The sequence below is a fragment of the Aotus nancymaae genome, unplaced genomic scaffold (genome assembly GCF_030222135.1).
Source record: "Aotus nancymaae isolate 86718 unplaced genomic scaffold, 86718_ANA_hifiasm-v0.15.2.pri h1tg000049l, whole genome shotgun sequence".
NCBI lineage: Eukaryota > Metazoa > Chordata > Mammalia > Primates > Aotidae > Aotus > Aotus nancymaae.
The window spans coordinates 11616473-11640790 of record NW_026988463.1 but is presented as its reverse complement, the minus strand read 5'-3'; the positions used below and the strand labels follow the sequence as shown (position 1 = coordinate 11640790).

At 41.8% G+C, this 24318-nt stretch overlaps 1 protein-coding gene across 4 annotated transcripts in view; it reads left to right on the top strand.

Annotated features, from left to right (window-relative positions):
* RRN3 (RRN3 homolog, RNA polymerase I transcription factor) overlaps positions 1–24318 on the top strand; it is a 57221-nt gene that overhangs the window by 12662 nt on the left and 20241 nt on the right. The window contains exons 1-9 of one of the 4 annotated variants that reach the window (XM_012477428.3): positions 10202–10342; positions 12179–12284; positions 12918–12974; positions 17610–17699; positions 17806–17935; positions 18648–18707; positions 19687–19750; positions 20932–21001; positions 23610–23708. In XM_012477428.3, the coding sequence (XP_012332851.1) occupies positions 10254–10342; positions 12179–12284; positions 12918–12974; positions 17610–17699; positions 17806–17935; positions 18648–18707; positions 19687–19750; positions 20932–21001; positions 23610–23708 (765 nt within the window). In that variant the 5' untranslated portion in view covers positions 10202–10253. Of the gene's footprint in view, positions 1–10201; positions 10343–10363; positions 10442–12178; positions 12285–12917; positions 12975–17609; positions 17700–17805; positions 17936–18647; positions 18708–19686; positions 19751–20931; positions 21002–23609; positions 23709–24318 lie in introns of those variants that run through there. The other 3 variants (XM_012477430.3, XM_064362480.1, XM_064362481.1) reach the window with 3 other exon arrangements.

Genomic DNA, 24318 nt, shown 5'->3' with positions numbered 1-24318 from the left:
GAAATCTCCCTACTTATGTTCACTATATGTATCATATCTATATGAAGAGTTTACATTTCCAGTGTTTACTTACTGTGCAGCATGCAGCACCTTGCTTTTCTTTTGTTGTTGTTGTTGTTGTCTGAGACGGAGTTTCACTCTGTCGCCCAGGCTGGAGTGCAGTGGTGCAATCTTGGCTCACTGGACTCCACCTCCCAGGTTCAAATGATTCTCCTGCATCAGCCTCCCAAGTATCTGGGACTACAGGTGCACGCCACCATGCCCGGCTAATTTTTGTATTTTTAGTAAAGATGTGGTTTCTTTTCTTTTCTTTCTTTCTTTTTTTTTTTTTTGAGACAGAGTTTTGCTCTTCTTGCCCAGTTTGGAGTGTAATGGCGTAATCTCGGTTCACCACAACCTCTGCCTCCCAGGTTCCAGCAATTCTCCTGCCTTAGTCTTCTGAGTAGCTGGGATTATAGGCAGGTGCCACCATGCCCACCTAATTTTGTATTTTTAGTACAGACAGGGTTTCTCCATGTTGGTCACTCTGGTTTCAAACTCCCGACCTCAGGTGATCCACCCTCCTTAGCCTCCCAAAGTGCTGGGATTACAGGCATGGGCCACCGCACCCAGCTGGCACCTTGCTTTTCTCACTTAACATATATCTTGGAGAACATTTCATTTTGGGACTTAGAGAGATTTTTTGATTTGTTGTTTATTTGCTTGTTTTGAGACAGGGTCTCCCTCTGTTACCCAGGCTGCAGCTGGATCTCGGCTCAGTCCAACTTCCGCCTCCCGGGCTCAAGCCGTTCTCCCACTTTGGCCTTCCGAGTAGCTGGGTCTACAGGCACATGCCAACACATCCTGCTACTTTTTATATTTTTTGTAGAGACAGGATTTCATCATGTTGCCCAAGCTGGTCTTGAACTCCTGAGCTTAAGTGATCTACCTGCTTCGGCCTCCCAAAGTACTGGGATTAAAGGTATGAGCCACTGCACCCAGCCTACTATTTATGTAATATATACTAAGTGCCAACTACTATAGGGGGGACATAAAGATGATTCAGTCTCTGCAGAAGTCATTTCCCGTCTCTCTTTTTCCTGTTGTACAGCACATAATTAATGAAGTAAATAGTCCACTAGATAAGCCCTAAATAATCAGGCACTTGCTGCAGTTTTGAAAAATTTAAAAAGCCTTATGAAACAAAGTATATTCACAGTAATAAAAGGTAAAATATGCAAAGTGTTACTACTGGGCAATTTATGGACTATTCTTTTCTACAGTATATCTACTGTCGTATGCATGTATCCCCCAAAATTCGTATGTTAAAACTTAATCACCAGTCTGGTAGTATTAAGAGGTGGGACATGATTAAGTCATGAGGGCATGGGATTAGCAACCTCATAAAAGGTTGAGAGGAACAAGCTAGTCCTTTTCATTGCCCTTACATACCTCTGTCATGTGAGGACACAGCATTGGTCCCCCTGGGAGGACATAGCAGCAAGGTGCCATATTGGAAGTGGCCACCATGCCCTCATCAGATACCATCCTGCTGGCATCTTAATCTTGGACTTCCCAGCCTCCAGAACTGTGAGAAAGAAATCTCTGGGGTATTTTGTTTGTTTGAGACAGGGTCTCTATCACCCAGGCTGGAGTGCAGCGGCACAATCTCGGCTCACTTCAACGTCTACCTCCCGGGTGTGCACCACCACACCCACACCCAGCTGTTTTTTGTTGTTGTTGTTCTGTAGAGACTAGGTTTTACCATGTTGCCCAGGCTGATCTCGAACTCCTGCACTCACATAATCTGCCTGTCTTTGCCTCCCAAAGTGCTGGGATTAAAGATGTGAGACGCTGTGCCTAGCCAAAAGTTCTGGTTTTTTTAAGTAACCCAGTCTCAGGTACTTTCTTATATCAGCCACTGTGCCTGGCCATAATTTCTGTTTTTTTAATAAATAACCCAGTCTCAGATACTTTCTATATCAGGTACTTTCTTATATCTGCAAGATAGAAAATAAACAGATAGACTGTACCTATCTGTGTATCTCCCTCATAGGTCAGTTTCCACCTGACTGTAACCACATCAAGTGTCCCATATATCTCATATTTACAAAAAAATAAATTGGCAAATACTGTTATTTACGGAGAACCTGCTCTGTCCTGTACACTGCGACATATTTTGTGGTTTGTGCTTATGTGTTCTGGTCCTTGCAATAGCTCTAAAATAATCTCAAAAAGTTATTCCCATTTTGTAAATAAGGAAATTGAAGTTCTGGGAACATAAGACAATTGCCCAAAGTAATAGAGTAAATGACCAAGCTGGGATTTCTTTCTTTCTTCCTTCCATTTATTTATTATTTGAGATAGGGTCCCTGTTGAAGAATGCAATGGTGAGATCATAGCTCATTGCAGTTTCAACCTCCTGGTCTCAATTGATCCTCACTCTTCAGCCTCCCGAGTAGCTGGAACTATAGGTGCACACCAACACTCATAGCTGATTTTTGTATTTTTCTGTAGAGATCTACCTATGTTGCCTAGGCTGGTCTCAAACACCTGGGCTGAAGTGATTCTCCTGCCTCAGCCTCCCAAATAGCTGGGACTGCAGGCGTGTGCCACCACTTCCAGTTGATTTGTTTATACCAGTGGTTCTTTTGGAAGACTTTTGTCCCCCCAGGGACATTTGGCAACATCTGGAGATGTTTTTGCATGGGGAGGAGGGGAGTGCTACTGTCATCTACAAGGTAGAGGCCAGGGATGCTGCTAAACATCCTACAGTGCACAGAACATCTCCCTCCCCTCCCAACAAAGAATTATCTGGTTGGCTCCAAATCTCAATGATGTCAAGTCTAAGAAACTGCTTTGTATTTCTCTGACAGATTGGGATGAGGAGGACTCTAAATTGTTGTCTTTGAGAAGAATATATATATAATATATATGTACATATACATATATGTGTATATAACTAAAGATATATAGTTGAGATCTTGCATTTTTGTTAATGAATGTAGTTTTTATAAAGATAATCAACTCATAAAATAACTGTTGACTCTTTGGAAAGGAAAATGGAACAAATGAGATACCTGCTATTCGTTTTGTTATTTAGAATTTGTTCATCGGGATCCTCCCTACCATTCAGCCATTTACAAAACATTACTTGAGCATAAATTAATCCCTTCTTGTTCACAGCAAAGATTCATGGAAAGCCATCTGGTATACTGTCACCTCATCTCTCTACCAGTGTTAACTGGATTACAGGAGGGCACCTTATCCAAGTTGGCCAATGAGAAATTCTTTTTTGATACCTTACTATATCTTTATATCCTTAGAACAAATTCTCCTTTTCTGCTTAAGCTGGCTTGACTTAGTTTCTGTTACTACACGCTAAGAGGCTTTAGCCAACAGAGCTACTCTAGAAGTAGTTATACAATTTATCTCTAAGGAAAGACTGCTCTTTTGGAAAAACAGTTTAATGGGTCTTCTGGGTATATGTTAATAGTAAAGCAAAATTTCATTCTGGAATCAAGAAGCTCATTATATTGTTTGTTAGGTTACAAACAATACAATGCACAGTGAATTGAAAGGCCACCCTGGAGGCAGGGTGGTGACTTTGCAGGTAGCGTGTTAATTCTTGCTTGTTTTTTGTCGTTTCTGTTTTTGGAGAGGGAGGGCCTTTATTTTCTTAGACACCCCCCCAACTTTATTTTCTCTGGGGAAAGGCAAAACTGGATAAGGAGGCTTTTCCTGCCAAGACGAGTTGGCCCACAGACAATTTGACTGAATAGAGACTCCACAAAGAATGGACATGACCAAAGAACTCCAACAAGAAATTAGGCTATTTAGTTTCAGGTTTTTCCTTTTTCTTTTTTTTTGAAATGGAGTCTTGCTCTGTCGCTGCCCAGGCTGAAGTGCAGTATCACAATCTCAGCTCACTGCAACTTTTGTCCCCCGGTTCAAGTGATTCTCCTGCCTCAGCATCCCAAGTAGCTTGGATTACAGGCACCTGCCACCACACCTGGCTAATTTTTTGTATTTTTTAGTAGAGATGGGTTTTCACTATGTTGGCCAGACTGGTCTTAAACTCCTGACCTCAAGTAATCCACCCACCTCGCCCTCCCAAAGTGCAGGGGTTACAGGCATGAGCCACCACACCCAGCCAGTATTTTTCTTGTATTATGCTCAGAGTTTCATTTAATCTTTTTAAAAACTTGGAACCCTTAGTCTTAGCTGTGCTTTGGGAAAATAAGGAGTTGTACTCAAGCTTAAGAAGATCTTGCTAGGGCTGGGCACAGTGGCTCATGCCTGTAATCCCAGCACTTTGGGAGGCTGAGGTAGGCAGATCAGCTGAGGTCTGGAGTTCGAGACCAGACTGGCCAACATGGTGAAACCTTGTCTCTAATAAAAATACAAAAATTAGCTGGGTGTGGTGTCGTTTGCCTGTAATCTCAGCTACTCGGGAGGATGAGGCAGGAGAATCACTTGAGCCTGGGAGACAGAGGTTGCAGTGTGCCGAGACCTTGCCACTGCACTCCAGCCTGGGCAATAGAGCAAGACTGTATCAAGAAAATGAAGAAGATATTGCTGGAAGTGTACATTGGCACAGCCTTTGAAAAGCTTCTTGGTACCCTCTTGTAACCCAGTCAACACTGGCTACAGAGATGACATCATATTGCAAGAAATGGCTTCCAGTGACCTCTTTGCTGTGGATATGAAGGTCACTCTTTTTTTTTTGAGACAAGAGTTTCACTCTTGTTGCCCACGCTGGAGTGCAATGGCGCGATCTCGGCTCACTGCAACCTTCGCCTCCTGAGTTCAAGAGATTCTCCTGCCTCAGCCTCTGGGGTAGCTGGGATTACAGGCACATGCCACCATGCCTGGCTAATTTTGTATTTTTAATAGAGACAGGATTTCTCCATGTTGGTCAGGCTGGTCTCGAGCTCCCGACCTCAGGTGATCCACCCACTTCGGCCTCCCAGAATGCTGGGATTACATGCATAAGCTACTGTATTCGGCCACGAAAGTTGCTCTTTATGCTCGACAAATGTATTGTAAATGGCTGAATGGTAGGAGGGATCCAGATTAACAATTTCTAAATAGAAAACAGTAGATGGGCACGAGGGCTCACACCTGTAATCCCAGCATTTTAGAGGGTCGAGGCGGGCAGATCACCTGGGGTCAGGCATTTGAGACCAGCCTGGGCAACATGACAAAACTCCATCTCTACTAAAAATACAAAATTTAGCTGGGCATGGTGGCAGGCAGCTGTAGTCCTAGCTACTTGGGAGGCTGAGACACAAGAATTGCTTGAACCGGGGAGGCAGAGGTTATAGTGAGCTGAGATCGAACCACTGTACTCCAGCCTGGGCAACAGAGCAAGACTCTGTCTCAAAAAAAAAAAAAGAAAAGAAAAGGAAAACCAATCGTAGATATCCAATTTGTTCCTTTCTCCTTTCCCAAAAGCCTTTTGTGCCCCCTCCAACCCAACGGTTCCACCCTAGAAAAATGCTGGTACACATGCGTCAGGAAACTATAGAAGAATATTCAGGCCAGGCACAGTGGCTCTTTCCTGTAATGTCAGCACTTTGGGAAGCTGAGGTGCGAGGATCGCTTGAGCCCAGGAGTTTGAGACCAGCCTGGGCAACATAGCAAGACCTTTTCTCTATTAAAAAAAAAAAAATGCTGGGCGTGCTGGCTCACGTCTGTCATCTCAGCACTTTGGGAGGCTGAGGTGGGTAGATCACTTGAGGTCAGGAGTTCTCGACCAACCTGGCCAACATATAGTGAAACCCCATCTCTACTGAAAATACAAAAATGAACCAGGTGTGGTGGCAGGTGCCTGTAATACCAGCTACTTGGGAGGCTGAGGCGGAAGAATTATTTGAACCCGGGAAGCAGAGGTTGCAGTGAGCTGAGACCTCGACATTGTACTCCAGCCTGAGCAACAGGAGCGAAACTCTGTCTCAAAAAAAAAAAAAAATTAAAAAAGACTATTCGTAGTAGTGATTTACATAATGGAGGGAGAAAAGAAAGGAAATAATTTAAATGTTTGTGGAAAATTGTTACGTCATGATATGTTCATATAATGAATGCTGTGTAGGAAAGAAAATAAACCACAACTATGTTCAACAGGGATTTCAAAGGCATAATGTTGGCTAGGCACGGTGGCTTACACCTGTAATTTCAGTACTTTGGGAGGCTGAGGCAGGCGGATCTCCTGAAGTCAGGAGTTTGAGACCATCCTGGTCAACTCAAAATACAAAAAATTAGCTGGGCATGGTGGTGGGCATCTGTAATCCCAGCTACTTGGGAGGCTGAGGCAGGAAAATTGCTTGAACCCGGAAGGCAGAGGTTGCAGTGAGCTGAGATCATAACACTGTACTCCAGCCTGGGCAACAGAGGGAGACTCCGTCTAAAAAAAAAAAAGCATCATGTTGAAAACAAACAGCAGTATAATACAGCAGGGAAATAACTTTATAAAATGCAAAAAGAAATAAAAGTAAATATAGTGCATTGTTTAGGAGTATAAATACGGTAACTACATGGAGAAAAAATCATGATTGTGACTACTTTCGGGAGGAAAGCAGGTAGAAGGTGGGATCCAAGTGCAGCACACGGTAAGCTTCAATTGTCCTGGTTAATGTTCGGCTGCTTAAATTGGGTGGTACATTCACAGGTGTTCGTTATGTTTATTTTTTATTTTTTGTTTTTGAGACGGAGTTTTGCTGTTGTTGCCCAGGCTAGAGTGCAATGGCATGATCTCAGCTCACCAAAACCTCCACCTCTCTGGTTCAAGCAATTCTCCTGCCTCAGCCTCCCAAGTAGCTGGGATTATAGGCATGCATGCCACTGCGCCCAGCCTCATTATGTTTTTATAACTTACATTAACATATTCTTTTGTACATGTCAAACTTTTTTTTCCTTTTTTTTTTAGAGATGAGATTTTGCTTTGTCACCCAGGCTGGAGAGTGTAGTGGCTCAGTCATAGCTCACTGCAGCCTCCAACTCCTGGGCTCAAGTGATTCTCCCACCTCTGTCTCCCAAAAAACTGGAACTACAGGCATGTGCTGCCATGCCTGGATAACTTTTTAAAAAGTATTATTTGTAGAGACGGAGTCTGGCTTTTTTTCCCCTGCTGGTCTCATTCTGGCTTCAAGTTGTTCTTCTGCCTCGGCCTCCCAAAACTCTGGCATTACAGGCAGAAGCCACCATACCCAGACTCAGACTTTTTTTTTTTTTGAGATGGAGTCTTGCTCTGTCTCCCAGGCTGAAGTGCAATGGGGAATTCTTGGCTCACTGCAACCTCCACCTCCCGGGTTCAAGTGATTCTCCTGCCTAAGCCTCCCGAGTAGCTGGGATTACAGGCACCTAACACTGTGCCTAGTTAATTTTTATTATTTTTTATTTTTTAGTAGTGATGGGGTTTCCCCATGTTGGCCAGGCTGGCCTCAAACTCCTGACCTCAGGTGATCCACTCACCTTTGCCTTGTGAGCTGGGGTGCAATAATTTCTTCTGTCCTTGAGACATAGATGATTTCTGTACAACAGTCCCAAGGAACTCAGAACCAAATAGAGACTCAGGACTGACAGTTACTGATTTTACACTGTTGCAAAACAGATCTATGGTTCTTGTTTAACAAATTGCTGGCTCAGCAAGGTGGCTCATTCCTGTAATCCCAGCACTTTGGGAGTCCAAGGTGGGCGAATCACTTGAGGTCAAGAGTTCAAGACCAGCCTAGCCTGGCCAACATGGTAAAACCCCATCTCTACTAAAAATACAAAAATTAGCTGGATGTGGTGGCAAATGCCTGTAATCCTAGCTACTGGGGAAGCTGAGGCACAAAAATTGCTTGAACCCAGGAGGTTCAAGCAATCCGCTTGTAGTGAACCGATATCACGACACTGCCCTCCAGTCTGGGTGACAGAACAAGACTTCATCTCAAAAAAAAAAACCAAATCGCTGTATTTTATTTTGTGAAATAGGGTATAGCTCTGTCGCCCAGGCTAGAGTACAGTGGTACAATTATAGCTCACTGTAGCCTTGAACTCCAGGGCTCAAGCAATCCCCCCGCCTCAGCTTCTGAGTAGCTCGGACTACAGGTATGTGCCACCCTATGTTGCCCAGGCTGGTCTTGAACTCCTGGAGATAAACACACACACACACACACACACACAACACACACACACACACACACTCTCTCTCTCTCTCTCGTTTTTTTTTTTGAGATGGAGTTTTGCTTTTCTTGCCCAGGCAGGAGTACAGTGTCCTGATCTTGGCTCACTGCAACCTCTGCCTCCGAGGTTCAAGAAATTCTCCTGCCTCAGATTCCCAGGTGGCTGGGATTACAGGTGCCGCCACCACACCTGGCTAATTTTGTATTTTTAGTAGAGACAGGGTTTCGTCATGTTGGCCAGGCTGGTCTCAAACTCCTGGCCTCAGGTGATCCACCTGCTTTGGCCTCTTAAAGTGCTGGGATAAGAGGCGTGAGCCACTGGGCTTGGCCCACACATATACATTTTTTTATTTTTTTTAAATTTTTTAATTTTAATTTTTATTTTTTTGAGACAGAGTTTCGCTCGTTACCCAGGCTGGAGTGCAATGGCGCGATCTCGGCTCACCGCAACCTCTGCCTCCTGGGTTCAGGCAATTCTCCTGCCTCAGCCTCCTGAGTAGCTGGGATTACAGGCATGCACCACCATGCCCAGCTAATTTTTTGTATTTTTTTTAGTAGAGACGGGGTTTCACCATGTTGACCAGGATGGTCTCAATCTCTTGATCTCGTGATCCACCTGCCTCGGCCTCCCAAAGTGCTGGGATTACAGGCGTGAGCCACCGCGCCCAGCCACATTTTTTAAAAAAAATTGATTAATTAAATTTATTTCTAGATGGGATCTCGCTATTTCCCAGGCGGGAGTGCAGTGGTGCTATCTCTTGGGCTTAAGCAATCCTCAGCCTCCCAAGTAGCTGGGACTACAGATGTGTGCCACCACACCCACATAATTTTTATTATTTTCATTTTTATAATTTTTTGTAGAGATGAGCTTTCACTTTGTCACCAGGCTGGGTATTTTTGATAGGCCTGTACAGTTTCTAAAGTTGCAACCTTTTCTCCTCCCAGAGGGTAGGGGCAGCCCCTGTTCTCCCTCTACATCCCCCACAGTTCCTAGGTCTTGGCCTCTGCTGTTTCTATGCTTAGAACATCCATTGCTATTTTGTTGGTGGGGCTAACTCGTGTTCCTGTTTTAAAAGTTTAAGTTTTCAGCCGGGCGTAGTGGCTCACGCCTGTAATCCAAGCACTTTGGAAGCCAAGGTGGGCGGATCACCTGAGGTTGGGAGTTCAAGACCAGCCTGACCAACATGGGAAACCCCGTCTTAAAAAAAAAAAATTTAAGTTTGGCCTGGCACAGTGGCTCATGCTTGTAATCCCAGCACTTTGGGAGGCCGAAGCAGGTGGATCACCTGAGGTCAGGAATTCGAGACCAGCCTGAACAACATAGTGAAACCCGGTCTCTACTAAAAATACAAAAATTAGCCAGGTGTGGTGGCATGAGCCTGTAATGCCAGCTACCTGGGAAACTGAGGCATGAGAATTGCTTGAACCCAATCGCTTGAACCAGGAAGGCAGAGGCTGCAGTGAGCCGGATCACGCCACTGCACTCCAGTCTGGGCAACAGAGCAAGACTCAATCTCAGGGAAAAAAAAAAAAAAAAAGGTCTGGAAACTCCTGTTATTTCTCATTCCAGCATCATCACAGCCTTGAGGCTTTGGGGTAGGTCACTTCGTCGACCTCGTTTCCGTGAAGATAATGTTATCTTGAGTGTCTGTGAGGATGCTGCATTGAGTATACAGCCCAGGCTCCTGGGTCAGCTGGGTTTGAATTCCCTTTCCTCCGTGAGAATCTGGGTTAATCAGAGGGCTTCAGTTTCTTCGATTTGACTGACGGAGGCTTTGACTCCAAAATATTAACACTTGCGTGTACTCGGCCACAGCTTAACAACTCCAGGGTGTTTTCACCCTTTCTTTGGAATCCTCAGAGCTGGATGGAGCCGGCCGTTCAAGTCTCTACCCTTGCGCTTTCTCGCTGGGCTGTACAAGTCCTCCAAGTAGAATGAGGGAATGACTTTGTCGGCGCTCTAGCCCGCCGAGAACGCTCTCCCCAAGCGGGGGCTCTGATTGGCTGAAGGTTGCGCTGGTTCGCGCGACTTCCGGGACAGAGGGCTGTGGCTGGAAGGCACCGCGCATCCGGCGGGAGGTGCTGAAGTCGCGTTGGTTCGGCCCAATGGCGGCGTCGCTGCTTCACACGCGGTTGCCGGGAGATACGGCCGCTTCGGCCTCTACCGTCAACACGCTGGGCACGTCGAGGACCGGGTAAGAGCCAGGCCACTTCCTTCTGCGTGTCCGGACCAAAGCTCAGGACACGGCGTTGGGGAGCGGATTGAAAGGGTCTAGGACGAAGCTAATGGCTAGGTAGGAGCAGGGGATCGAGGGCCATCTCACGTTCGCAGGAGTGAGCTCATTCCTCTAAGTGGGTAATAGACATGGGAGGGGGCTGGAAAAGTAAGTATATTCTTTGTTCTGGAGGCCCCCTTTCCCGACTATGTTTCTTGGTGGTTTCCCAGGCCTGGGTACTGCCTTCTGCGCCTTGACTCCTCTTCCTTCAGGGAATCTCTGGGCTATTTGGTTTAGCTGCTCAATGTTGTCAGTCATGGCTAATAAAATATTACAATTTTTTTTATTTGAAATTTGTTTCGACACACATATTTGTTTAGCAGTCTTTATCTTGTTCCACTTTTAAAATCCCTAACCCACGTAGCATAGTTAGCGTTTAACTTTCAGAGTCATTAGGATGTTATGTTTTTTCATTAATTTACTCTGTGCAAGTGAAGCAGACCTTGTAAAGCATTTAGCATAATATGATTTATAATATTTCTTTCTTTCTTTTTTTTTTTTGAAACAGTTTCGCTCTCGTTACCCAGGCTGGAGTGCAGTGGCTCCATCTCGGCTCACTGCAACCTCTGCCTCCTGGGTTCAAGCAGTTCTCCTGCCTCAGCCTCCCCAGTAGCTGGGACTACAGGCGTGCGCCACCATGCCCAGCTAATTTTTATATTTTTAGTAGAGACGGGGTTTCACCATGTTAACCAGGATGGTCTCGATCTCTTGACCTCGTGATGCACCCGCCTCGGCCTCCCAAAGTGCTCGGATTATAGGCGTGAGCCACCGCGCCCGGCCTGATTCATAATATTTCTTGAGCTCCTGCTTAATGTATTAAATACTGGGGACAAGTAGTTTATCCAAAGACACGAATGTCCCTGCTTTCTACAGAGCTTACAGCCTAGTGGGGGAAGGCACTACAGCGGCCAGTAAATAAATGAACACGATGATTTCAGTTATACAACAGGGTAATAGGGAAAGGAGAAGGGAGAAAATGAATATTTGAGATTTCTCGTGGGGAAAACATCTGACATTTGAGCTTCAACTTGAATGAAGGCAAAAATCCAGGCCGGGTGCGGGGGCTCATTCCTGTAATCCCACCACTTTGGGAGGCGCAGGTGGATCATCTGAGGTCAGGAGTTCAAGACCAGCCTGGCCAACATGGCAAAACTCCATCTCTACTAAAAATACAAAAATCAGCCGGGCATGGTGGTGGGTGCCTGTAATCCCAGCTTCGTGGGAGGCTGAAGCAGGAGAAGTGCTTCTTGAACCTAGGAGACGGAGGTTGCGGTAAGCGGAGATCACCGCACTGCACTCCAGCCTGGGCAACAGAGCAAGACTCCGTCTCAAAAGCAAAAAACAAACAAAGAAAAAAATATCCAGCCATATAGATTTGGGAAAAGAGTATTTCCAATAGAGTGAACAGTAAGTGAAATGAGAAACAGCTTGACATATTTGAAGAGCAGGAAAGACATTACAACTGTAGTAAAACAAGTTCTTGGGAGATGAGGTCAGAGAGGTAGGCAGGGGCCAGATGAATGTAGGACCTTAAAGACCACACTAAGAAATTTGGATTTTTAGTATAAGTGCAGTGGGAAGACAATTTTTGGTTGCTGAGCAAAGGAGAGATTGTTGGAGAAAAGTGGAAGCAGGGAGAGCAGTAAAAAGGCCTTAACAACAGCCCCACTGAATGATGTTGGCTCAATAAATGTTGGCTATTATAATTTTTATTATTTTCATGAACTTAATAGCTTGTTAATCTTGTTTCCGCAGGATTTCAAATATGCTTGCATTAGAAAACGATTTTTTCAATTCTCCTCCAAGAAAAACTGTTCGGTTTGGTGGAACCGTGACAGAAGTCTTGCTGAAGTACAAAAAGGTACGAGGAGATAATGTATGAAGTTTGGTTTTGGTCAGGTCAGAATACAACTATTGCTGTTATACTAAAGACTAATAGAAATGTAAGATGAATTTAGATACCAGTTGAAGTCAAATATTTCATAATAGTTTGATGCTGGCAGTTCAAAATTAAAGTAATAATGTCATTTTTTTCCTGTACCATGGCCCATTTCATAGGTGAGAGTAATTATCTGTTTGCTGAGATTTCACCTTTTCACATGCTTTACTTTCATAGCATCTTTTAACTTTAGCAAGTGCTAGAGTTAAAAACAATTACAGCATTTTATTTTTTGAGGTACTTACCTAAACACAACTTTGGGACAGTAAGCCAGTTCTCTGAATAGAGATTTTTGTTTTGTGGTAGGTTAGAAGCATTTCTACTAAATCTCAGCAGTAGAGGGAAATGACTGGTTGTGTATACGTAATATCCATTTGTATCCACATTTGAGTGAATACTTTCTTAGATCTTCTTGAATTAGATCATTAGGTCTGATGTGTGAAAGTTAGTGTTCCTTTTATAATTTCATCTGATGTTAAACTGGTTAAAAGTCCTGTTGATACTAAACAGGAAACAAAAGCAAACATAACTTAATTCTTTCCCCTTCCTGTTAAGGGCGAAACAAATGACTTTGAGTTGCTGAAGAACCAGTTGTTAGATCCAGACATAAAGGTAATTAATTTTGTGTTTGATCATTAACAAAATTATTGCCACTTTATGTGGACATTAGTTTGCTCTTTGGATCCCGTTCTGTCCTCCAGAACTTGCTCTTTCCAAGGTCCTCTCCTCCTTTCATCTGGTGGTTCTAAACCAAGGACAATTTTACCCCCTAGGAATTTGGTGATGGCTGCAGATGTTTTTATTTGTTACAATTGGGAGGAAGGGGTGCTACTGGCATCTAGCGGATGAATGACGGAGATGCTACTGAACATCTCACGGTGCACAGGGCAGACTCCCATAACCAAGACTGATCAGCCCCAGATGACACCCGTGTGGCAGCTGGGAAACCCTGCTCTAGTGCTTCCTTTCTATTTGACTACCACCTCTTTCCTCCATGCTGCATGCAACTCTTTTGTCTCTTTAAAGCTAAAACAAAACAAAAAACTGTTTCAAGTTCAAGATTTACCTGTCATGTAGTAAAAACTCAATACATTTTGTTTCACTGTTCTTCCTTTACTGCCCAATTTTGAAAAGAATAGTTGATTACCATGGCAATGGTAGTTAGATTGCCTGGGATAAAATTTCAATTTTATTGTTACCCAGAATGTGATCTTGAGAAAATTGTTTTAACCTCTCTGCCTCTATTTTCCACTGTGTAAAACCAAGAAAACAATAGAGATTTTAAAAATACGGAGTGTTTTGTTTTGTTTTTTAAGAGATAAGATCTTGCTGTGTTGCCCCAGCTTCTCACAGGTGGGATCGTAGTGCAGTACAGCCTTGAACTCCTGGCCTAAAATGATCATTTCTCCTCAGCCTTCTAAGTAGCTGAGACTGTAGGTGCATGCCACTGTGCCTAGCTTTAAACATGGAAATATTTAACAAAGATTCAATAAGCTTATATACAAGAAGCACTTACAACAGTCTCTGACTCAAAGTAAGGGCAGTGATTGTTAGCTGATATTTTTGTTCCTGCTGACTGTCTGCACCTTATCATTTCTCACTCACATTTGAGCCCACTCTTCTTATCACTGTAGTAATTACCCTGACAGAGGTTACCTGCGTGTGTGTATTTTTTTTTTTACACACTGATTTCGGTGGACTTTAATTTTTTTGAGATAGAGCCTTGCTCTCGTCACCCAGACTGGAGTATAGTGGCGTGATCTGGGCTCACTGCAAACTCTGCCTCCCAGGTTCAAGCCATCCTCCCACCTCAGCCTCACGAGTATCTGTGCCACCTCACCCAGCTAATTTTTTGCATTTTTAGTAGATTTGGAGTTTTACCATTTTGGCCAGGCTGGTCTCGAACTCCTCACCTCAAGTGATCCACCCACCTCAGCCTCCCAAAGTGCTGGGATTACAGGTGTGAGCCACTGCACTCGGCCTAGACTTGTTTCATAACTGTCTGTTAGGTGCATTTACTCAGAATCATTATGTGTACTCCAAACTTAGCATGTCTTAAAATAAACTCTTTATCTTTCTCTCACACCCACCCTTTCTGCAGACTTGTGTGCTTAACTGTTCGTTGCTTACCACATTATTAAGTTAGGCACCTTGGGGTCTTCTTGAATTTTATTACCCCTCAGATCCATTCACTGGATCAAGTCCTTTGGGAAGAAAAATCTCTGAAGCCTTCCTGTTTTGTTGGTTCTCTCTTGTCTGGATTCTTCCAGTAACCTCTTTAGCAGTCTCTATGTTCCTAGTCCTCCTCTATCTCATACCTCTGTGGTCCCCTCAACCCCCATTTATCCTCAACAGTGTAGCCTAAATTATCTCCAGAATGCACATGTCTAGGCATGTCATTCCCCTACTGAAAAACTTCATGCCTATGGAAAATGAAGATCAACGTGGCCTGCAACCTTGTTTTATGTTTACTCTTTCTAGATACTTTATTCCTGGAATTTGCCACTTTTCATCTTTATGCCTTTGTATGTGCCTTTTTTTGGCTGAAGGAGGTCCCCTGTATGTACTTAATTTGCTACCTGTATCACCATGGGCTATAGCTACATTGCCTCCCTTCTTACTAGCTGTGTGACCAGGGACAAGTTGCTCATTTCTGTTTTAGTGTACTCTGTAAAGTGGGAATCAGTAGAAGTACCTACCTCGTGGAGTAAGGATGACATGAGTTACTAAATGTTAAAGTCTTCATAAGTTGCTAAATGTTAAAATCTTAGAACAGTTCCTAGCATACAGTAAGTGCTATATTAGTGTTCACTGTTATTATTATTGCCATTATTACTATAGTTTTTCCTTTTTTTTTTTTTTTTTTTTTTTTTTGGGTGACCTTCACCTGGACCATTATTGCTATAGTTTTAAAAACTCATGCTCGTTCTTTGAACTGAGCTGAAAAGTCATCTTTAATGGAGCTTTCCCCGGTTCTCTCTAAGCAGATGGCTGTTCCTTCATTCAGTCCGTTTCTCAAACATCAGATCTCTCTATAGATCTGGTTTACAAGGCCCTCTGTGGTCTATTTGCTGCTGCTTTGTTCCCAGATTTATTCTCTGTTGGCTTGCTCACTATACACGCCAGCCATAATAAACAACTTTCAGTTTTCTGAAAACAGACTTTTCCCTCTGTAAGAAGAACTTCCAGAAAAGACTCAACTCTGTTACTGTTTAAAGACAGCTGAAGCATCACTTTCTCTTTAAAGCTTTTCCTGACCCCTGCCTTTTTTCCCAGATACAAAGGGCCATTTTCTTTGTGTTCCTCTGTATTTTGTATCAGCAGTTCTCATTCTTGGTATTTTGACATATCAAGAAGTGCACTAGTTGTGTCTGTTAGTTCAGAGGAGTGTTGCACATAGACGTTTTTTCTTCTTGAGACAGGGTCTTGCTTTGTCACCCAGGCTGGAGTGTAATGGGCCCAGTCATTGGCTCACTGCAGCCTCAACATCCCAGGCTCAAGCACTCCTCCCACCTCAGGCTCCCCAGCACCTGGGATCACAGGCATGTACTACCATGCCTGGCTAATTTTTCTAGAGACAAGGTCTCCGTATGTTGCCCATGTTCGTCTCAAATTCCTGGGCTCAAGCAGTCTTCTCCTGGCTTGGCCTCACAAAAGTGCGGGGATTACAGGCATGAGCCACTGCTCCTGGCTGCTAGTAGAAATAATAATAGTTCAGTACTAAAGCACCAAAGTCTAGCACTGATTGACTTTTAAAAATGGAACAGCTTAAATGTTATCCTTGTAGTTTTGTTGCAGTCTTTTTAGTGGAAAAAGAGATAGGACAGATCTTTTTTATTTGCGCACTACCTTAGCTTGTTTTCTTTGTGCCTTTGGCCTTAGTGAGCTACCATGAATGTTATCCTTAACAGTTGTGAACATTATGAAATTACCATAGTACAAATGAGTTGTGGTTTATTTTACTGCCAGGCTACTTGGGATTTCATCATAAAATGGTTGATCTGTGGGAGTTTGTCACATAGATATGGCATAGTAAGCACTCAGTAGCTGAATTAAAGTGGGGAAAAGGTGACAGCTCCTTCTCTGCATGGAGGGAGGTGTGTGGGAGAATGGACGCAGGATAGCCTTGACTGAGACAGAGAGGTTTGGACTTGCTTCTTTACTGGCTTCTTGGTTGGGCAGATTGCTTATTCATCTCTCTTAGTCTCAGCTTCCTGAACAGCAAAATGGGAGTAACTAAACATCTTGCAGAGTTTTTAGGATTAGAAAAAGATACATATGTAGTGTCAGACACCATGCCTGGCATATGGTGTGTTCTCACTAAGTGATAACTCCCTATGAATATCCCTGTAGGTGTGGCCTTGTGTTGCTTTTATTTATATGTCTAACTCTTTCACAAATTAGGGACTTTTTATTAATGGTTTTTTTTTCTTGTGTAGTATATATGCATGAATATAATTAATATTAATATTTTACATAATTGACACTGTATTTTGTACATTGCTTTTCAAATTTAGCAGTTCTCTTGTCACTATTATGAACAGTAACTTGATTGTCTGAAAAATATTTATTTTTATTTTTATTTTATTATTTTTTTTAAGATGGGGTTTCACCATGTTGGTCAGGCTGGTCTTGAACTCCCAACCTCAGGTGATCCGCCCACCTTGACCTCCAAAGTGCTTGGATTACAGGCATGAACCACCACTCCCAGCCTGTCTGAAAAATATTTAATGGAGGAATGGAGTTATTATTTATACAAAACATATAATATATTTTAACTCATCCACAGTTTTGGTTTCGAAAAAGTTATGTTTATTCATGTCCACAGTTGATCAGCCTAGACTGAGTTTTATCAGCATGCTTTCTCGTCAGTGTCAATATAGAGGAAAGAGAGGTAGCTATTGATCCTCTGTGATCTTTTCATATTTGAGTCTGCTAGAACTCTGTAGTTTTTAAAAGTCCCCGGTGTCAACATTTGAGGTGATTTTAAGGGCAAACAAAAGTGATCACGCTGAAGTATTGCATTGAAGTCTTTTTCCTGTATATTAGAGTTACTAGATTACTTTTTAAAAACAGGTAAGTTTATTATAATATCTTTTTCTGTTTTGGTATCCAGTTTTGATTTCCTTTCAAGTTTGTGACCCCCCAATGTAAATATTCTTGATAAATGATTGTTATAAGATAGCTGTAAGTTTCTGCTATCTTAGAGGATTTGTGGTTTTGAAAGTACTCTTTGTTTAACTTAAGGATGACCAGATCATCAACTGGCTGCTAGAATTTCGTTCTTCTATCGTGTACTTAACAAAAGACTTTGAGCAGCTTATCAGTATTCTATTGGTAAGTTCACCATTTGTTTCACTGACTAGTATGTAATTGAGTACTTTGGAAATAGTATATATTATATTAATAACATGCTGCTTTTATCTTTCTTCCCCAACTCTAGAGATTGCCTTGGTTGAACAGAAGTCAAACAGTAGTGGAAGAGTATTTGGCTTTTCTTGGTAATCTTGTATCAGCACAGACTGTTTTCCTCAGACCATGTCTCAGCATGATTGCTTCCCATTTTGTGCCTCGTAAGTCACCACTCTTTGCTTGCTTGGAATCTTCTCTCTCTTTTTTTAAATACTTCTTTATTAAAATACTACCTTCCCCTTATACATGAGAGAGACTGCTACCATGGAAGATTCCAGACGAGGCCAGGCGTGGTGGCTCACACCTGTAATCCCAGCACTTTGGGAGGCCGAGGCAGGTGGATCACAAGGTCAGTAGTTCAAGAGCAGCCTGGCCAACATGCTGAAATGCTGTCTCTACTAAAAATAGAAAAATTAGCCGGGCGTGGTGGCAGACGCTTGTAATCCCAGCTACTCGGGAAGCTGAGGCAGGAGAATCGCTTGAACCTGGGAGGCAGAGGTTTCAGTGAGCCGAAATTGTGCCACTGCACTCTAGTCTGGACGACAGAGCGAGACTTTGTCAAAAAAAAATAAAAAAGATTGCAGATGCATATTGGCACCAGGTTTGGTAGACATATTTTTCCCATAATAACCCCCGTGGAGGTGTCTAGATTCATTTGTTGCTGTGATTTTTATGAATTGTAATTTGCTTTTTTGAACTTCTGATAAAGTCTTAGAACTCGTCTAGGAATTTTTAGCTGTTTAAAAACTTTTTTCAGATGGTACATTTAATTAGTCATTGTGCTGACTTTGGATTATGGAAAAATAGTTTTTTTGTATAGCTGTTAATTGTCTAGGTCAATGACAGAATAATATTTTCTTTTTCCCTCAAAAGCCCGAGTGATCATTAAGGAAGGCGACGTAGATGTTTCAGATTCTGATGATGAAGATGATAGTAAGTATAAAAAGGTGTAAAGCCTGGGCACAGTGGCTTTCACCCACAGTCCCAGCGCCTTGGGAGGCTAAGATGGGAGGATCACTTGAGGCCAAGAGTTTGAGACCCGCCTCAAGGCAACGTAGTGTAAGATCTTGTCTCTCTAAAAAAAAAAATTTCAAATATTTTTTAAAAAGAGGCTTAAAGTTGAACTAGGCAGGATGGTGTGTGTCTGTAGTCACAGCTACCTAGGAGGCTTAGGTGGGTTTATTGCTTGAGCCCAGGAGTTCAAGTCCTGCCTTGGCAACATGGCAAGACCCTGTCTCTCGAAGTAAAGCACAGAATACCTCCTGTGTCTTAGAGAATGCATGATGAATGAGAAAATATACTGGCACCTATTCTAATAAGTAGACTACAACAAATGACAAAACCTTTGATATAATCTTTTTGTTATATTTAGCATTGATATACAGTCATCTGTCCTGAATGCATTATTTATATAATTAGTCTATTCAGTTTTCATTGATGATTGTGGAGAAAAATCTTGAAATTTATTATTTCTCTGATAAATTGTTCTATTAGCATGTGTTTTTACCTTCAAGTACCTCACTTTTTTTTGTTTTGTTTTGTTTTGTTTTTTTGAGATGGAGACTTACTCTCTTGCCCAGGCTGGCGTACAGTCGCACGATCTTGGCTCACTGCAGCCTCCGCCTCTCAGGTTCAAGTGATTTTCCTGCTTCAGCCTCCAGAGTAGATGGGACTACAGGCATGTGCCACCATGCCTGGCTAATTTTTGTATTTTTTTTAGTAGAGACGAGGTTTCACCATGTTGGTCAGGCTGATCTTGAACTGCTGACCTCAGGTGATCCCCCAACCTCAGCCTCCCAAATGGCTGGAAATACAGGCATGAGCCACTGTGCCTGGCCAGTATATATTTTTAGCTTCATGTGTGTTACCTGTTTTATTTTGATCTTCATACTCTCAACTTTTCTCTTTGCAGATCTTCCTGCAAATTTTGACACATGTCACAGAGCCTTGCAAATAATAGCAAGATATGTACCATCGTGAGTATACTTTTGCTTATTTTGAATGCTTAATTCCCAATAAAATTGTAATCAATAAAATTATAAAATGTTAATAGCATTAAAACTTGAGTCTTACATCACATGTTTTTTTTGGTATCCAGTTGAAGAAACATTACATTCTACAAAAAGTGGCATTTCCATTTTCTATTCATTGTCTTTAATTATTTTTCAAAGTTTGTATGCAGATTCTTCCCCAATTTTGTATGGTGGTTGGAATTTTGCTTTTATCTTCAACAGATATGCTCTCCAAAATTTTCAGTGAGAAACCCCTATGTGTGTTTCTGTCATGCCATATGAATAAAAATTACACTTCTAAGAAATACTTTTCAGGTTTGTAGATTTCTTTTGGAGGGGTGGACTTAGTTCCCACTGCTCGTTGATTATTTGTTATCTTAAAAAAATCCAACTTGATAATTTTTTCTTATTTTAAAAATAGTATACATGTGTAGTGGGAAATGTCAGCTGAATTGCTATTATGCTTCTGTAGGAGAGAAGCTCTCCCTTTGATTTGCTGTTGATGTCAGAGTTAACAGGAGCTTATTTTCCCGAAGTTATTATAGATTTTCTCAGAAGCTATACATTTTTTTTTTTAAGAGACAGGATTTCACCATGTTAGCCGGGATGGTCTTGATCTCATGACCTCATTATCCTCCCTGCTGAGCCTCCCAGAGCGCCGGGATTACAGGTGTGAGCCACCATGCCCAGCCAAGAAGCTATACATTTTAAGTTCCGGTACTGGCTGGGCATGGTGGCTCACGCCTGTAATCCCAGCACTTGGGGAGCCTGAGACCGGCAGATCACCTGAGGTCAGGAGTTTGTGACCCGCCTGACCAACATGGCAAAACCTTGCCTCTCCTAAAAATACAAAAATCAGCCTGGCGTGGTGGCCCATGCCTGTAATCCCAGCTACTCAGGAGGCTGAGGCAGGAGAATTGCTTGAACCCAGGAGGCAGAGGTTTCAGTGAGCCAAGATCATGCCACTGCACTTTAGACTGGGCAATAAGAGCAAAACTCTGTATCAAAAAAAAAAAAAAGTTCCAGTTCTTTGAGGCAGGGGTCCCTATTTGCCTCCTATGTCTATCCATGTTTGCTTTTAGAATGGTAGTATTACTTTTCTAGAAAGTAAAGTTAACATGGCTTGATTTAATTTTTTTAAATAGGACACCGTGGTTTCTTATGCCGATACTGGTAGAAAAATTTCCGTTTGTTCGAAAATCAGAGAGAACACTGGTAAGAAATCTTTTCATTGAGAAAATCATGGGAAAGTTGTTTGTGTGATTTCATTTTAGATGATATTGGGTCTTTTTCTGAAGAGTTATTTTGTCTTCTAGACTTTAAACTGATGTCTAAGAATTTGACTCAGATTCCTTTCTTACCAAGTGGCTTTGGGGCTTCCTGGCGCCTTTTTCTCTTATTACTATGTGCAAGTCAAGGTCTGAGTCCATTTCAGAAATATCTGTAGAGGCTTCATGCTCATACAGATAAGAATTACTAGACAATAATAATTCATGTATTACTAATTTTAAACATGCTTTATTTTAACCTGAAAGGAAAGCCTTCTATAGATGAATTCTGCTTAGTTTTTGTACAATGTTTAGATCATCTGGGTAGTTTTTAATAATAGTGGTTGGTTGCCTTACTAGAAAACTCAATCTCGCAGCATACGAAAAGAATTATGTGCCAAGACCAAGTGCGATTTATGCTAGGAATGCAAGACTGTTTTTTTTTTTGGAGACAGTCTTTCTGTGTCACGCAGGCTGGAGTGAATGCAGTGGTGCCATCTCAGCTCACTGCAACCTCTGCCTCCGGGGTTCAAGCGACTCTCTCACTTCAGCCTCCCGAGTAGGTGGGACTACAGGCATGGGGCACAACACCCAGCTAATTTTTGTATTTTTGATAGAGACGGGGTTTTGCCACATTGGCCAGGCTGGTCTTGAACTCCTGACCTCAGGTGATGCACTGGTCTCAACCTTGGAAAGTGTTGAGATTACAAGTTCAAACCACCATGACCGGCCGAGATAGATTTAATACCTGAAAATGAATTAATATAATACTTTGTAGTAATAGAATAAAGGATAACAACCACATGATGATCTCAGTAGATGCAGAATTGTTTAACAAACAACGATACCCTTTTGTGACAAAAACAGAAGGAAATTTTCTCATCCTGATAAAGGGCATCTGAAAAACCCACAGATAACATCATATTCAATGGTGAAAGACCAAAAGTTTGTCCCTAAGATAAGGAACAAAACAAGGATGTCCGCTCTTGCTGCTTGTCTAGCCATGGCAGTTAGGCAAGAAAAAGAATTAAAGGCATCCAGTTGGAAAGGAAGGCGTAAACTCTCTTTTGTAAGATTATTTTATATGTCATCCTAAGGAGCCCTCAAATAAATTTTGGAGATAATAAATGAGTTCAGCATGGTTATGGACAGAAGACCAATATGCACCAGCTGTCCAAGACAATTGAATAAGGGACAAGAATAGTCTTTTCAACAAATGCTGGTGGCACAAATGGTTATGCACATGCAAAAGAATGAGGTATATGGATATCCATATACAAAAATGAACTCAAAATCAATAAAAGCCCTGCATGAAGAGTAAAAACTATAAAACTCTTAGAAGAAAATGGGTACAGTTTCATGATGTTGGATTAGGCAATAATTTCCAGATTTGATGGTTGGAGCACAAGCAACCAAAGAAAAACTACATCAGTTGTACTTCAAAATTAAAAATTGTTATGCTTTATAGGACACCTTCAAGAAGAGGAAAACAATCCCCAAATAATGGGAGAAAATATTTCTAAATTATATGTCTGGTAAGGGACTTGTACATGTAAAGAACTTTTGTAGTTCAATAATAAGTGGGCAAAGGATCCGAAAAGTCATTTCTGCAATAAAAGGACATGAAAAGAAGCTCAACATCATTAGTCATCAGGGAAATGGTTTCACTCATGCCCAGAAGGATGACTATAATAAAGACGCGACAGTAACAAGTGTTGACAAGGATGTGGAGAAATGGGAACATGGGAACTGTCATACATTGCTGGTGAGAATGTAAAATGGTGCAGCCATTTTGAAAAATAGCCTGGCATTTTTTCAAGTTAGAATTACCATGTGACTCAGCAGTTCCACTGCTGGGTTTTGTTTTTGTTTTTTTTTGTTTGTTTGTTTGGTCCTAAGCATCAGCACACTGCTGTGTTTTTACAAGAGAAATGAAAATACAGTTCCACACAAAAACTTGTGTGTACGTGGATGTTCATAGCAGCTCCATTCATAATAGCCTCATTTAGAAGCAACTCTGTCAACTGGTGAAGAGATGACAAAACATGTTAGCTAGGATGGTCTTGATCTCCTGACTTTGTGATCCATCTGCCTTGGCCTCCCAAAGTATTGGGACTACAGGCATGAGCCACTGTACTCGGCCCAAGACCCTGTCTCTTAAAGAAAAATAAATGTTCTGAAATTATGTTGATGGTCACATAACTGAATATATTAAAAACTTAAATTGTATACTTTAAGTTGGTAATTATATGATGAGTTGTTTTTTTCTTTTTTCTTTTTACTGAAAATTACAAAAACCAGATATGAGTTTTATTAATACAGCTATTTAAAAAAAGTATAGTTATGCAAATTTAAAATTTCATTTACTGGGGATGATTGAAATGATTGTACCGAACATAATACATATGTAGAAACAGTACAGTTTTTATATTGCTGGGTAGTCTGGTTTTTCAATTTAAATATTTGAAACTAAAGGTTCTGTAATTGATGTTTTGCTTACATAATTATGAAAAATATTTATTCTCTGTTGAAATGTTTTATGTTTTCTGCTTTAGGAATGTTATGTTCATAACTTACTAAGGATTAGTGTTTATTTTCCAACCTTGAGGCATGAAATTCTGGAGCTTATTATTGAAAAGTTACTCAAGTTGGATGTAAGTATTGAGTAATCTATTTTTATTTTCATTTACTGACTTGAATTTGGTATAATCATAGTATGTGGAAACAATAGTCAGTGATAGAAAAGAATCCACTTGCACCATTCTTTGCTTCCTTTCTTTGAATGTGTCTTGAGCTCCATCTGTGTATGTGCTGGGAGTTATAAACAGTTCTTTCTCATGATTGGCGAACAAGGCATTAAGTAGTCACCAAGATGTAAAAGTACAATTGTGAAGAATGCTGTGAATGCAACATACATTTTGAGTTAAACAACTTGAGAGAATCGCAGTGGGGTCAGGAAGGCATTACAAAGGAAGTGATTTTTCCTGCTTGGCCTTTTTTAACAAGTGCAGATTTTAATTGCAAACAGCTAAAACTTTGTTTAAGGAGGCCCGCACTAAGGTGCAGTAGGAATGAAAGGAAGTGGTTCTAGTAACATTGTGAGGAAAAGTGACCTGGTGCTTGAGACTGGTTTGGAGGAAGAGAGGCAGACAGCAAGGGAAAGGAATCCTTCAAAGATGGCTCCCTGTGGAGTAGAATCTTGGTGCTGCCATTAATGGCAGTTAGAAATCTCAATAGGAGGCTGTTGGGAGAGGAGTTCTATCT